General features: G+C 40.0%; 1 protein-coding gene across 1 annotated transcript; it reads right to left on the minus strand.

Annotated features, from left to right (window-relative positions):
* Nucleotides 1–154: 154 nt before the first annotated feature.
* Nucleotides 155–16,364, minus strand: tyw1 (tRNA-yW synthesizing protein 1 homolog (S. cerevisiae)). The gene is made up of 16 exons (XM_077722461.1): nt 16,039–16,364; nt 15,358–15,488; nt 15,157–15,273; nt 14,964–15,065; nt 14,632–14,826; nt 14,286–14,561; nt 13,092–13,193; nt 12,330–12,456; nt 11,175–11,227; nt 10,979–11,097; nt 10,071–10,180; nt 9,766–9,943; nt 9,415–9,550; nt 7,448–7,558; nt 2,138–2,305; nt 155–522 (listed from the first exon to the last, which is right to left on the minus strand). Exons 1-16 carry the CDS (start codon nt 16,100–16,102, stop codon nt 301–303), a joined length of 2,211 nt encoding a protein of 736 aa, XP_077578587.1. The 5' UTR covers nt 16,103–16,364; the 3' UTR covers nt 155–300.
* Between the last annotated feature and the right edge of the window lie 33 nt (nt 16,365–16,397).

Genomic DNA, 16,397 nt, shown 5'->3' on the forward strand with positions numbered 1-16,397 from the left:
CATCTGTTAAGAATAATTTTACAACCAGGAGGCTCTTTTGTGGGGAGAAACCTGTTGGGAAAAAAAGAATGAAAACATTTAATTTTGGGATGTAGCAAAACGTCGATGTGACGCCGGCAAGGGCGCTAAATAACGGCGGCGCTAATGAAGCTGCTGAGAGGATCAATTAAATTTAATCAACCACCATCAGCCGTTCACAAGATTAAATTCTGTCAGTTCATTAGAAGTAGAAAAAAATAAAAAGAAAGAAGCACATTCATGGTAAAAAAAAAATACAAAAAAAGGGGGAGCCTCATCCAATCAGCAGCCAGACACATCTTTGCCTTTGTTCCGTCTCTGGAAGCGAGTTTCTGCCGGGTCGAAACCCTGCTGGCGAGCGCCAAAGAGGGCCCAGGGGGGAGTGGGCGCCATGTAGTCCGACGAGGAGAAGACGGCCAGGCCGCCGCTCTCGTGGTGAGCGCGCGACAGGTCCTGAAATCGCTCGTAGTCGATCCACGTGTGCCATTCGCCGTCCACCTTGAACTGGAAACCAGAAAAAAAGAGTCAGTTAGGTACTTTGAATCAATTGGATGTTATGACTCATCTGATGTAAAGTGACAAAAAGTATATCTTGACTCAATAATAATGTCAATTATTCATTTTTTCCCCACGTCCTTCTTCTTTTGTCTGGTATATTTTTCAGTGTTTTTCCAGCATCATCCGTATCATTCATCTCTTTTGTCCTTTCCACCTTTAAAAAGGAATTAGCTTCACTCCATCTCCTTTCTCAATTTGCATGGCAAAGCCAATTAGTAGGCCGTCCCACACCAACGACCGACTGGCATCTCATCTCCGCCGCTATTGGATCCATGAATTGATTTCCACGCCTCCCCAGTCTGCTCCGACTCTTGTCGCACTTGTTTCAAACCTCCCACGGCGTCAAAAACGTTTGACTGCCTTTCCTTGGAACATTTTCAATCTATCCTCCATTTTCATAACAAACCCCTTTATTCATTCTTGCGTTATCATAAACACCAAGAAAAATAATAACCAACCCGGCTTGCAGAAAGTACCTAGTTTTTCATTTTCAACTTGTCTGCTTAGGCCAGCACGGTGGTTTAAGTGTTAAGCGCTATGGCCTCGCAGCTCTGGAGTCCTGGGTTCGAATCCAGGTGTGTGCATGTTCTCCCTGGGCCTGCATGGGTGTTTTCCGGGTACTCCGGTTTCCTCCCACATCCCCAAAACATCAAAATTAGCCTGATTGGACACTCTAAATTGCCCCAAGCTACGATTGGGTTGTCCGTCTGCCCGAGCCCTGTGATTGGCTGGCTACCGGTTCAGCTGGGATAGGCTCCAGCACCCCCCAATGACTCTAAGGAGGATAAAGCGGTATGAAAAAATGAATGGTTGAAAATGTTAATGGATTTGTGCTGTCTGTTATGAATGAAATCAGACTTAAAAGTCGTAAAAAATAAGATTTTGGTGGTGTCGCAGAAGCGTACATTTTGAAAGGCAGTCGGAGAGAGTGACATCTCTGACTTAGCACGTCTGCTGGAGAAAGCGTCACGCCGCAACACGACGATCTGGGCCACAAGTGCGGAATCAGAGTGTGTGTATCAGTGTGTGTATCAGTGTGTCAGTGTGTGTGTGTACAAATATATTAGGAAACGCTGACAGGCGTGGGCGAGGAGGAGGTGCAAATGAAGCAAAGTCGGAAGCAAATGGCCACCTAAGCGCAAGGGGAGCAAAAGAAGACAGGCCTTGGAATATGGATTGCGTGAGCGCCTTTGATTGATTGAGAAGGAAAGAGAGACTGGGAAACAAAGTCTGCCACAGAGAGAATGCAATGAAAAGCAACCGTCTGTGTGACACAGTGTAAAAAGGACTAGGTAAGTATAGGTAGTGTGTTTTTGTGTATGTGTGGAGATTGATAGTGGGTTCCCAGGGCGTATGGCGTGCTACAAAATCCCATCTGTGGGTGCTGGGCAAAAGGAAAACAACATTGCAAAAACAAAACAACAATACATTGAAGATACCTATTTGACACCTTTTGTGTATGCGTGCCAACACAATGAGTCATCATTCATATTTTCAAGCTAGTAGAGAATTTATGACATGAGAAGTAAAGAAAAGAATGCAGCAGGCAGATTAGCGTTACCTTGTTGTGTGCAATGAGGAGGCAGTTGGAGTGTTCGTGTTCGCAGGCGATTTGGTAGTCTGGCATCATGTCCACCAGCTGCTGCACAAAAGCCACCACTTCCTGGTGCCACGGGACATTGGCCATGGTCAGGCTGCTGGCCGAGCTCTCGCCGCAGTAAGTCACGCCCTGAAAACAACAAAATACGTTCACTGCAAAGTAAAAGTGTTTGAAAATAAACAAAAATTCACCATTGTGTAGATCTGCAAATTTCATTTACCAATTCAAAATGCGTCTGAATCGACGTGCTTTTCATAAACAATCTGACTGCACTTCCATTCGTTTCCTATAGTTGACAGCAGTGAGTATTTACAGGGTGGCCCTCGTGTGGCCAAGCCTAGTATAGCACATTTGACAAAATACTATATTTAGTCAATAAGAGGACAGTAAAGCAACTAAAAAAGTTTTTGGACCATTCAATTGTTTTTTAATTAACGCTATACATAATTTAAGATGTTATTCATATTTTTTTTTTTTAAATCACAACAATCGTACCTGGATTAAATTGTGATATTCATATTGGGAGAGTATGCACACCCCTATTGTGAAGGAAAAATACGGGTGAGAAATGTATAATGAGGAAAAAAAACTGCACTTGTCTTTTGCAGATTGTTTATGTATTCAGGACACAATCCAAGGAAGGCGGCGGCCGCACCTAAAGGTTTGCTGAGTAACAGCTCGCTGCCGCCGAGTCACTATAAATCAGCGGGCAAACGCCGAGACGACAACTGGCCGGCTTTTGGCCACTGTGGTGGATGTGCGCTCGTAATATATAAATATATAAAAGCCAGGTATTCGCTTGTGGAGATTTACAGGCTGTTTGAAAATATGTCGCAGCAAGAAATAACATTTGGGATAAAGAAAACAAGAGTTTTGACAATGTATATTATTGCTCTTAGAAAATGGGGAAGTCTGGGAAGGCCGGCAGCGGATGTATAGCGCCACCAGTGTTAAATGAATAAATGTTTTTTTTTTAATGGACAAAAAACAACAACAAAAATTCCCAAAGCTAAATAAATGCAACACAAAATTGATGCATATCTTTTTTTAAACTGTTTTTTCCAAATTGTATTTTTAAATTTTATTTCCAAATTATTGCTCAGTTTTTTTTCAAATCTATTCAATAAGAAGTACAATATATTTTTATTATTTCGTATTTATTAAATATTTAATTTGACCTACAATTATTTCTCTATATTCCTTTACTTCATACTATTTTGCAATCTAATGTATGTAAAAATAAGCATAATATTCAATATATTTATGAATTCATTATATTTACTGTGGCCTCAAATTTGTTCAATTTGACTTATTAGATGTTCTTTGATTGTTTTATGAGCAAAAATGTAATAATCCGAGTCTGCTTCAGGTACGACATTTTGAAATATGAATGCAGTTTTGAATTAATATTACCAAAAGATATGGAATTGGGCAAGATAAATGAGGGGAATCCCTTTAATCCAAGTACGTATCAATGAGTTTCCTGGCTCGAAATGAACATTTTCCGCGCACATTACATTGACTCCATTGTGAGCACTATTGATTCCCGGGCGTTTTTTATGGCTGCCTCTCCACAGCACAAATAAATAAAACACGTTCACGTCGAAAGCACATTTGTTAGCGAGCGTATTTAATCAATAGCGCTTTTTTTTTTGGTGCAGCGGGGGAGAGACTCCATCCATCAGTCTCCCGATGAGCACGAGACACCAAACGGCGAGGAAAAGGAAAGAAAAATCTCCAAATAACGATAGAACACGCATGGCTGAATTCTATTATTGCCTGCTATCTGCAAACACGTTGGGGTGATTTCAACAAGACGTTATTTACACTCACTCTATGCTTCAGTAAGTACACTGGAAATGTTTTTATGTTAAGATATTTTCAAAGTAAAAAATAAACAAACATTGAATATCTCAACTACTGGAGTTGTGATGTTATTGAGGAGTACACAAATGTTATTATTTATACAAAGACACTGATTTGATGCAAAGAACTGCCACTTGGGCTTAAAAAAATAATGTAATGTAAGCTAAGGTAAGGTAAGCTAACATAATGTAAGCTAACATAACATTAGCTAAAGTAACACAAGCTAACGTGACGCAAGCTAACGTAATGCAAGCTAACAAAAGCTAATGTAACGTATTATATTTAGTATATTTTTAACTTGTACTTTCTTGCTGTAAATATACATAGTTATGATTTTACTATTAATTTGGAAAACCTTTTTGAATGAATAAAAAGGAAAGTAATGGTATTTATTCTCTATTCAGATTTGCAAATTGCTGCTCTACAAAACAATCACACACTATAAAAAAAAATTCAGAGTACCTACTTTTTCTTCCAATGCACATTCATAGCTCAAATATGAAGCATAAAATGTGAACCCCAAGTCATAACCAATTCCTATATTACCCCATTTGTCAACTAATGACAAAATTAAAATGACATATAGTATTCTCACCCCACGGGTCGTCATCTCTCGTAAATTTCTATTTAAAAACTCATTCAAGGCCGTCTAAAGGCTAACGCCACCATGACTCAGCGCTCGTTGTGAGGTGACAAATGAGAAGATCGATCGCAGATATCACTTAGCGGGAGGCCTTAACGATCTGGCCGCCACGTAAACACGGCCTTCGCTCTTAAATCCATACATCAGAGCAAAAACATATTAGGGAACTCTCTCAACAATTACAAAACGTTATTTTTGTTAGCCCGATAATAGTCATTGACTTTGGTTGCTGATTGGTGGAGGTGGGCAAATACACACTGCTCCAAAATGGCCGTAAACAAAGGACACGGAGGAATGACTTGACACGACTTTAGCTTGTTAGTTTTGAATGTCGGCGCAAAGTGCAAAGTAAGCAAATCTCCCGAACGCAATCCATTACGGGAAACACAAACACACGGCGGCGTCCGCTTGTCGCAACGCCGCAAACTTTGCCTTTTTCATGATGCCGACAGATTTAATATGCAAGACGGTATTTTCACAGGCGCATTTTACAGGAGGACCATTTTGTTGCATCTGCATTTTCGGTAGAAATCAAATATTTATAGTAAAGGGAACATCGATATATAGTTGTCAACCTCAGCTAATTGCTCCCTTTATTGATGATTGTAATCCACTTAATTTAGCGATTTAATAAAAACACAACATGGCATATATTTAGTCAGAGAGGGTGAATGGAAAAGTCTGAAATTGTATCCAAAGTGTGCGCTAAATTCAAGATTGTGTATGGCGCTGAAAGCTTGACGGTCTGGGTACATTGCTTGCTGACACGCTATATATTTATATTGTGAAAAGACGGACTTATGTGCGCATATCATGATTAAAACAATACAGTAATCCCTCGATTATCGCGTTTAATGTAAACCAGACATTGCCGCGATAAGTGAAAAACTGCAAAGTAGTGTCACCCCTATTTAAAAAAAAATATGTACATTTAAAAAAAATATTTTTTACTTCAGTGCAGAGTCCCTCGTAGCTAGTGGGGGACGGGGGAGTGGCTTCAAAGTGGATTTTCACATTTTTATTAATTTACATAAACATTAAAATTAATTAACAAAAAAAACGTGATGTAGTGAACCCGCGATAATCGAGGGATTACTGTATTAATATTTTGTCTGCTACCAGTGACCGAGACGATCCAGATTTGGGCCCAATTGGTTAACTTTAAAGTACTACAAGAATATCCTTAAGAAAATTCCTAGCTGGCGTTAAAACAGAAAACATGACCACACGGGACTTCCACGAAGTCGTAGCATTCCGCCACTACCTTGAATTATTTACTGCAGTTTGTTACACGTGTGAGGCGGCGACCATTCGCTGGCCATTTGGGGGCCATTCTGCCCCCTAATTACAGCCCAGCCACTCCGGTGGCACCCCCGGGGAAAGTCATAGGTTGGCGGAAAGCGCCGGTGTGCACTTGATTATGAATGAGAGAGAGAGAAAGAGGAAAAAAAGGGGGATCCCACCAGAGGCTGCTGGCAGAATGCTAACAAATAGCCTGCCGTGCTTTTTTGCTTTGGGAATATAGCGCAAAAGCTTTGAGTGGAATTACACTGTCATTTGCCAATTGTAACATTTATTGGAGCCTCAGATCTGGTCAGCGGGCAACCATTTCACATTCTTTGTTACCTTTTGTGTACAGATGGAAAAAAATGGGTTTGGTTGTCACATTTAAAAAGAATAATGTTATTTTTGCTTTTTAACCAGGTGAAACTCACATTTATTTGACAATTGTACATTTTTAATCATAAATGACATGGAATTGATTGGGATTTTTGGCGCTATTATACATTAGATTTAAATAGTTTTTTTCCACTTTATTAAAACAAAGATTAAGATAAAAAAGTCTTCCTTTTCTGCGATGACAAGAGGACAAACGCGGTCTGATGAAGACACGTGTCAGGGTTCCTCGGGAAGTCAATAATTTAGGCGCTTTTGCAAAAATAAATAGACTGGCACGCTAAAGGACGCACACGTTATTAAATAATAAAAGCCTACATGTCTTTTAGCCCACGTTAAATAAAAAAGAAATCCTAATACTTGACAGTAGTAGTTGTGATTTAAATTTGGAATCAAATTCATTTCTATTACTTCAAAAAAAAATATCCAAATGTCTTTATCTCCTAGTTTGAGCAGAGTTAGCACATAATGATATTAATATAAAATGGGGATTTTAACAAAGCAGGGAACAATAACAATCAAAAATCCTTGGTTACACTTCAATTGTGCAGTACTAAAATAAGATTAAAAAGCACTAAAATAATTTTAGTAGTATTTTAATAGTAATTTGTATTAATAAGCTCATACAGAGTAAAGTTGCTTCCCTACTGTGACAAATTATGCAATTTCATCTTCTCTTAGTTACTCTTTTTTTCAGCAGGGATGGCTTCAATACAATAAATATGAAAATATGGTATATATAACGTATTATTTATGCGTATGGAGTATTCAGTAGTTGTTGATCTAACTCAAGAATTGCCATTGGTAGCGAGAGACGTCCAATTTAAATGACTTAAGATAGCAGATAGCTAGCAAAACCTCGAAAGTATGGTGCGCAGATTTGATAAGATTTCGAAATTTGAAAAGGGAGGACAGACGGCGGCAAGCAGGCACGTGGCACCCGTGCCAGCCACTTTGTTAAAGCTGCCGGCGGCGCTCTTGGCATTCACGCGCATTATCAAAGAGAGAAAAAAAAATTAGGCTTTGGTGTATGAACGGGTCCAACGTTGTCGCTCCGGGGAAAACGCAAGTAAATGGTCTCTTACCTTGACTTCCACAAAGTCAGGCTGGCCCAAGGCGATGAGCTCCGAGTAGGCCGTCATCTCCTCGACGTTCCAGGCTTTGACCAGCGTCAGCCGGTACACCGTCCTCTGCCGCTGTAGCGTAACCATACGAAAACAAAGAAATAAGTTAAAATGAGATATAGAGCTTACTCATTGACAGGACATGACATCCAGTCCATTTCCACTGATAGGTATTTTTTTAAAGGATATAAAAATCATTTCATTTTATCACCTCTTATGTTTCTTATTGATATTGTTAAAGCCTTTTGAATGAAATACAGTAGCATGGTGGGGCCAATTGAGGACATTCTGAAGGGAAATTAGCAATTACAAAGGAGTGGATCGGTGATTGCGGGAACGTGACTCTCGTTGTTCCGCCCCGAAAGAAGTCGGAGCAGCGTTGCAGTCGGTGTCGGGAGAAGGAATGAAAATAGAATGGGAAAAAGGAGGGGTCAATCGCCGGCTCTTTAATGCTCCAACAAAGGAAATGCAGGAGGGAATTTGGTGGAATTTGGTGGACACTGTCAACTTGGGATAAGAGATGAGCTTTTGGACAATTGATACATTTTGGCAGGAAAATCAGCAACAACCTTTCAACTCTTTTGACTGCTCATACAACCTTTAAGAGATGTGCAATTGTCAAATTTATCATTTAAATATATACATATATATAGCGGTTAATGTGATCAAAAAAATCGGGTCAACCCTATTAAAAAATATATACATACATATAAATATATTTTTTAAAGTTAATAAAAATGTGAAAATCCACGGAAGCCACTCTTGCTACTAAGACTCAGCACTAAAGTTAAAAAATAAAACTAAATTAATGATTAATAGCAGAAAAAAAATTGCAAAGTAGTGAATTTGCGATATTTGAGGGATTACTGCATATATAGTATTTACCTGGTCCATAGCATGGCATCATTTTGATATATACGACGTCCCCCGTGGAGTTCACTGTGATCATTTTCTTTTCAAAAATACATGAATCAACGGGGTGCGTGTCAAGCCACTGCGGGACGCCGGCTGTGTAAAAGCTTTTTTTTTTTTTTTGTGTGTGTGTGTTTTTCTTCAAAAGCAAAAAAGAGCGCCACCAGCGAGACCTTTTATCCCGTCCGGCGCTCCGACGGGACACGAATACATCAATAAATAGAAAGGGATGCACGCTGGCACGGCGGCAAACCCTGAGGGCGGATCAAAAAAAGGTGAAGTGCTTTGGCATTTAGCGTGTCACGCACTCAAAACTCCAAAACACCTCCAAATTGACTTCAATCCATAGGTCAGACATGTTTGAATCTAAATGGCATCATTGGGGCCTAATTAAAATTAACCATGGATTTTTTTTTGAGCATGAGAAAAATGCATTTAAACCTTCAAAGAGCAAGTGACTCATTTTGGTAGTTTAACAAAATAAAAAAATAAATAAAAAAAACTTAAGAAAACGTGGCTCTCGAGCCGCATTTGGCTCTTTGCTCGACTGTGTCTCGTTTCATGTTTGACTCCATTTCATAAGGGCCCATTAAAAATGAATATTAAATTCTATTTAAACATTAATTTGGGAGATTGGATTTTTTTTATGCTCTTTGACGCTCAACAGTTTAAAATTGTGTCTGTTTGTATGCAATTTTTTTGTTTTGTCATTCTTTTATTTCTCAATGAAGTTTGAATAAAAAGCTTGTTATTTAATGAACTAAATTCCGAACATTTAACCGAGGATTGTTCTCTTCTACAGTGGTACCTTGACATACGAGCAATTTGAGATACGAGTAAAATCTTGAGCAAATTTTTACCTTGAGTTCAGAGACATTTTGATATACGAGCTGACAGTGGACATGCTCATAATAACATCATGGCCACTGTCTTTCCCGTCGCAACTCCCTCTTTGTAATGTCTCTACGAGCACTGGGCGGAGCAACGGTGGTAGGGTTGCGAAAATGGAGTCTAACCTTCTCTGCCAAGGCCTTGAGGCTGTCCAGGAATCGCGTCCAGAAGTCCTTAAAGAGCGGCCGGTCGATCTTCTTCAGGCTGTCCTTGGTGCTAGCGTCCACGCTAACGTACAGCTGCGTGACGGGCTCCAGGCTCCTGAAAGCAGCGTTAATCACTCAACCTTCAAGAAATGATCGTCGCCCACGCACCAGCGACAAGTGGCCCAGTTCAAAAGTTTAGCCTCAAGCACTCAGGAGAAGATCAAACGCTTTAGCGGACAGAATAGAACTTTTATATAAAATAAACTTGGTGGCACTATAATTACGGTATATGTCATTCAATATAGAATGAAAGCTGACTTGAAAGTTTACCTTATTTCATCGGGAAACTGAGCATTGGTGACCAGGAAACTGGAAATGCGTTGAGAGTGGAGAAGACGCACAAAGCGATTGATTTCGGGGTACATGATGGGCTCGCCCACCAGGGACAGAGCGCAGTGCTGAACCGCAAGACCCTCCTCGTAACGATCCGCCTTCACACCGGGAACGCCTGACATTCGGGAAGAAAAAAAAGACACCGGATTTCAATATGCCGCTCTAATTTTGGGAAAACTTCAAGTGTGCTTCAAAAAATTTGGAAGCGCAACGGGATGTGCAAGAAATTTGACAGCACTCACCTCGAAACTGTCGGATCATGTTTTGATGTTTTTCCAGCGCATCCTGCAGGATCTTCTCGGCGGGGTCCATTTTCCAGCGCCATTCGGTGCCCACTGGGTTGGTGTGATGCCTTGTGGTCAAGCACGCATGTAAAACAAAAAGAAAAATTTAAAAAAATAGCACATTTGCAAACAGGTTGGAATTCTATCTGGATTAAATAGGTAAAGGTCAACTTTTTAATGTAGGCTGACCCAAACCCCATCAAGAAAAAAAACATTTCAGAGCCAAAATGAATTCTTTACATTTTAAACTGTTAATTTGTAAGAACACCCATCATATTAGAAAATATTTTCCCATTAAAAAGACTTGAGGATAATTCTCTAATTTGATCAAGTTATATTACATGTACAATTTGACTTGAGATAAATATATTTTCCCAAATTTCAAAACTAAACTTATTTTAAACATAGAATAAAATCAAATCTACTTTCACAAGAAAGAATCATATTTTAAACAGGTTACGATGTGAGCACCACATTTTATAAAAAGCGCCAAAATATTTTGTATACATTTATAAAAAAGAAATGTCAGTCTTGTGGGTAAAAAAAAAGTAAAAAGTAACTGTCTGATTCAGGAATTATTTCCCATTGGATGTTAACACTTCTTTAAATGTCAGCGTCTGATCCTGCCGCGGCACCACACATTTTCAGCGTGGCGGGGGGTGCCGTGTCGCAGACTGCCTGTCGACCTTCATTGCAGCTTTTAGACAAAACGTCGCGAGCATGGCCAAAGGAGGCGCAGACCTATGATGGCGACCTTTCAGCGAGAGTGGGCGGGGGGGAGGCGAACGCCTCGCTTGCCGCCGACACGGCTATTAATCAACGGCCACCTTTTTGCGGTGGCGGACCCAAGTAGATTGTGGTCTTACCTCCAGCAGAAGACGCACTTGTTGGCACAGGCCAAACTGGGCGTGGTCTCCATGCAGCGATGGGATTGGATGCCGTAAAAGGTGTGCTTGTAGCAGCCGCCTCGGCCTCGTAGCATGGACTAGGACATTAAAAAAAGGGAATTATGAGACTGAAATGGGCTGATGGTAAAAAAAAGTGTTTAACTTTTGGAATTACTTTGGTCCAACGGCAGAGCTTCACTCCTGAATGACTTCCAATCAGCTTGTAACCTGGACAGAGAATACAACAAATGTGAGAGTTATGGATCAAGAGTGACCCTTAATCCATCAAAAAAAAAAAAGATATTGTTTAATAAATGTTATTTAAATGAAAAAAAACTCCAAGATCATCAACTGTTCCCTACCTACCCGGTCCAGCTTTGACAAATCCCAGTGCCTTAGAAGCAGAAATCATCATAAAAGACAATACTACGCATTTCGACTTCCACTACTTCAACCACCTGCCTAGGAGGCACTACAGAGCCCCAACAGCCAAGACCAACAGACCCCAGGACAGTTTCATCCCACAGTTTAGCACCTAGGACCTAATCAAGACATTACTACTAATTCTACTACTTATTTAGTAAGTTGACCACTTATTTATCTTTTACTATGTATTGATTATTTATTTATAATGATCGAATCCAGAGTCGTTTTTTTTGTGGGTCAATACCAAGGTCTATGGGTTTTTTGTGGGAATTAAAATGTCCTAAAAGTGAATGGAGAATTTTTCAGTTGCAATTGGTAACAATGTGAATTAAAAAATCTATCTATCAGGTGATGGGATGCCCTGCATTAGGTGAATGAATGTTTGGTAACGGCAAAAAGGCTTTTATATTACCCAGCCACGTGGCATAAAAACGTCACAAAATGTCCCAAGCTCCTAACATAACGCATCAGGTCAACGTTATGGTGGACAGAAAAGATGCATCGGCTATTTATAGCGTGCTTGTTGTGTCGAGCAAGCAAGCAACAGCAGAAGGAGAAGTTGAATGGCTGCCAAAGGATGCTCAATGACTTCTACAGGTGAGCCAGCCAAAAAGCGTGGCTTGGGTGCTAAATACAAATGTTGCGGACAAAGACACATCAAATAAAATTGAAAGATTTTTTCAACTATGGATTTACTGCTCAATTATTCTGGCGACAAATTGAAGCACTGCGGCAAAGTTGCAGTTGTTACTACACAACAGGGTTATGCCAATTTAGATACTTTTCTTGTTACAGTAATCCCTCGAATTCCGCGGTTAATATAGACAAGACATGGCCGGGATCGTTGAAAAACAGTTGGCCTCTATGTTAAGGACTCAGCGGGGCGTGGAGTTCTGGGTGGTACCTTGTTTGCTCAGAGCTTCTCTGAGGGCGGGCGTGACCATCTCCCGAGGCTCCTCCTCTTTTTCCTGGTGGCGTTTCTTCGCCACGTTTTTGGAGCGCCGGGCCACCTGGCCGCCGTTGGGGGAAATCTGGGAATACAGATGAAGAAATATATATAAAATCATATTGCTGTTATTACAAAAGAAAAATACCTTCATATTGCTGCTATTAATAAAATAATTACCTTCATGTTTTTTTTTTTTAAATTACCATTTAAATAAAAAAACGAAACAATAGCTGGGAAAACGAATGAAAGTCATTATTATTTATTTTAATACCTAAAAAGTCATTTAAAAAACAGGACAAAATTATTTAAATTTTAACATAGATTTTTTGAACAGAAAATTTAAGTTGAATTTTTCTTGTTAGTTAAATGATGTTTTCGTTGTTAAAAATAACTAATAAATACATACAATTATGTATTATTATTAATTGTTTAAAAGAAATTAGAAGGTATCAATACACACACAATTTGAAATTTCGTGTCACATAACAATTTTGTTACCGGGGAAAAAAAAAAGAAGCCTTGAGGCAATTAATCAAATTTGTGGAATTGACTTTCCAATGGACTCTTTTGAGTCACTCGTCGTCCAGTTTGTGGGCATCTGCGCTCTTACGCAACGCGGTCTTGACGCCGAGGCCTGGTGTGTGGCGTCTATCAGACCATCTGCTTCTTCCAAGGCACGTAAAAGCAAAAGAAAAACGACGACGACAGCAAACTGACCTGTTTGGCGCTGCTCATCATGCTGCCCAGATCCTCCACGTCCAAAACGGAAGGGGACGAAGACGCGTTATCTTCGTCGCTGCTGGACTCCAGCAGCTCCGCCTGCGAGAAGACGCCACAAAAACATACTTATGCTTTTTTTTCCGAGGATTATCATGTCTGCCAAAAAGCCAAGCTGTCACGGTTACTGAACAACTAAACACTTGTTAGCTGGGATAGGGTCCAGAATTTTAATAAAACCATGAATATGGAGTTGAAAATTGTAAATCCATGGGCGGCTTATACAAAAGAAATTGTAAAATGTAACCATTTTTAGGCCATTTTAAGCGTACGGCTTATATGCGAGAAAATATGGTAAGCAGGTCAGAAAATGGCTGACTAAAGCAAACTGCTTTTTTTCTTTTACAAGTTTTGATGTAGTTTTGACACTAAATAAATGAATTGTGATATCCATCTATCGGTAATGAGAGAAAATGTGTTTCTTTGACATCCTTGATCTCCTTAAAGAAATCTACATTCATCTCACCCTTATTTGTCACTTATCAAATAAAAAAAAATGCATCTAAAAATCGCTTTCAACGCTAAAAAAAAAAGATGACGACCGCGCTTGTCAGCTGCTGCCGGGAACACGTCTCGGCGACAGAGTCGTCTTCCGAGGTGTCCGCTACCATGACGACGGGTCATTTGTGAGCTGTCACACAGTTTCTGTGTGTGTGTGTGTGTGTTATTGGTGAGAAGAGCAAAGAGTGTGTGTATGGAAGACGGACAGAAATGTCACATGTCAAGCGTGGGAAACATTTTGTAGCCATAGCAACTAAATCCATACGCTAACACAGGGGTAGGGAACATATGGCTCAGAAGCCACATGTGGCTCTTTTGACGGGTGGATCTGGCTCTCCGCTAACCTGTGAACTAAAATATGGAAACAAGCTACTACTTTAATCTTCATTTTTATTCATTAGACTCTTTCTCTCTCATTTATTAACAACTGCATAAGAATATCAAAAGTAGATTTTTTCCACTTTAAAAGTGGTGAAATTACTGAAAAACATAGGCACCCATTTATATGTATTTTGACTATTAAATTGGGAGAATGGCTCTCAAGGAATAACATTAGAAGATATGAATTATTTATGGATCTCTTTATTGAGCTATTCTACATGGAGTACTGACATTTTTTTTGTAATAACTTACCTCAGAGTAGTTATTGTCCAAAGTGGCTTCTTCTTCTACAGTCTGTCCACCTGTTTTGTTGCAGGGGGCGCCATTTTGTTGCTTCCCGCAGCAGGCATGGTCGCCGTCTCCCCGGCAGAGGGACTCGAGACGTTTCAGGAACTTGAGCTTCCATGCTAGGAAGTCGGCCTGCACGCTGCCATTGGCGCTCTTGGCAACGTTACAGTCGCCTTCTCCACGAGTGAGAACGCGAGAAGCGCTTAGCATCCACAGCCACTTGTCAATGTTTCTGCCCACCTGGCCAAATAACAGTATTTCCATATTAGAATGATAGAATATTTTCTTGAATGACTGCTGCTTGTCTTACCGTGTTGTAATGGGTGGCATAGAGCGAGTTCCCCAGCCCAAATACGGCATAACGGAGGCCTTTAAGGTACGTCTTTCCGTAGCGAAAGTCGGTTGAAGCCTCTTCCAGCCACTTGCAGAACCACTTGGCGTTGTCGGTAGGCTGCCCGTCCATGTACGTGGCAACCAGGAACACGCACACACATTTGGTGTTGCACTGGGTCACACAAACGACATGAACGTGAATTTTGAATGGTGATTCGTTGTTAACATTTTCACATTCCTTCAGAAAGTTTCAGGACATTTTTCAACCAATCAGTCAGACCGGCCGCCACTTTGACACATGTGCCTTACCTCATCCGCCAACCGATCATCTGGATCGTACTCCTTCATGTCAATCACTTCAGCCGTGATGTCTAAATTCCTCAAATCTTCCGACAGATCCTTGGCAAAACCCTGCGTGGTTAAAACAAACAACAACAAAAAGGTATCAGTGGACTGACTAGACCTGTATGGTCAAGTAATGCTTATAAAACAAAATGTGTACTTTAGCTGTTCCGGTCTGAGAGCCAAAGAAGATTTTGACTCCTGACAAGTGAACTTCTGCAGGTTTGTCATGGGGCTTATCTTCCTGCTTGACTTTCAGAATGCTGGAATTGACATCCTTTGGGAAAATTATATAAAAACAATTAAAAATGTGTTCTCTTATTAGTCTAAAAAGAGTAAAAAACATATTGCTACTGTGCACCTTCTTGAGAAACATCTTGAGCAAGACCCAGAAGGCCAAGGCAAGGAAACCAGCCGTGTATAAGTACAACCGGTTGTGCCATATGTACGTGACATAGTATTTGTCATAGGCACTGTGGGAAGAGTGTGACACTAGAGAGGAAAAAATACAGTCAACACATAAGTAACACCACAAATGGGGATGATAAGAAGCATCTTCTCCTTGAAAATTTTGAGAAAATGTTCACATAGGCTCCAGCACCCTGCGCTACCCTTGTAAGCATAAGCGGTTCCGAAAATGAATTGTTTAGTTTTACTGTTGATAGGTGGAGGAGGCTTAATAGCAACTATCACTTTTGAATATTAATTTGACAGTTTCAGTAACATTTCCTTTGAAGAAATTTAGCATACATTGGCTTAAAAATACGCGGTTGACAAAGATCAAAGGCGCCGCCAATTAGCTTCCGTATCGTTCCTGTATCGAAACACAATCATTTAATTCCGAAAAAATGTCTCTCAATAATTATAGAATTGTTTTTTAACTACTCGAAGACGAAATGGAGAATAATATACTCAAAACACAATAAGAGGCTCCATGTTATTGCCAATTGAAATGAGTGAGTATGAATGTTAGCAAGAAAACAACGAGTAGCACGAATAAAACTTAGGCTACCGGCTTAGTTAGAAGTTTAAATTAGCTTACACTTTGTGCTGGAGGTAGTCACACAGTTTCCAAAAAGTACAGCAAGGACAATAAAATGGTGCATGACTGGAATACTTTTCTCGAAAACGCCTTTGAAGTCACCGCAGGTGGCGGGTGATGTCCTGAACCATGTTTTGCCGAAATGAATCTTGGGAAACGTAGTAAATTACTTTACAAAATATCGTATTCTTGTTGTTATAGTAAAATCAATCATTAAAATTTACCAGTATTTATGTTTTTTTACATATCAAAATAGATGTTTGCTAAGAGAAATAGAAAAATAGTCGAAAAGCTTCTGACCATATTTTCCAGATTATTCCGAGGTGCATTATGGGAAAAGCATAGCAAATATACATCCG

The sequence above is a fragment of the Stigmatopora nigra genome, chromosome 8, assembly GCF_051989575.1.
Source record: "Stigmatopora nigra isolate UIUO_SnigA chromosome 8, RoL_Snig_1.1, whole genome shotgun sequence".
NCBI classification, from domain to species: Eukaryota; Metazoa; Chordata; class Actinopteri; order Syngnathiformes; family Syngnathidae; genus Stigmatopora; species Stigmatopora nigra.

Bases quoted from the DNA above. Each gene is read 5' to 3' on its own strand.
- tyw1 (XM_077722461.1), bottom strand. From the start codon at position 16,102: ATGCACCATTTTATTGTCCTTGCTGTACTTTTTGGAAACTGTGTGACT. The intron at 12,457-13,091 runs GTCAGTTTGCTG...CTGTATTCCCAG, and splicing joins TGATGAGCAGCGCCAAACAG to ATTTCCCCCAACGGCGGCCA. The intron at 11,098-11,174 runs GTAATTCCAAAA...TTAATGTCCTAG, and splicing joins AGCTCTGCCGTTGGACCAAA to TCCATGCTACGAGGCCGAGG.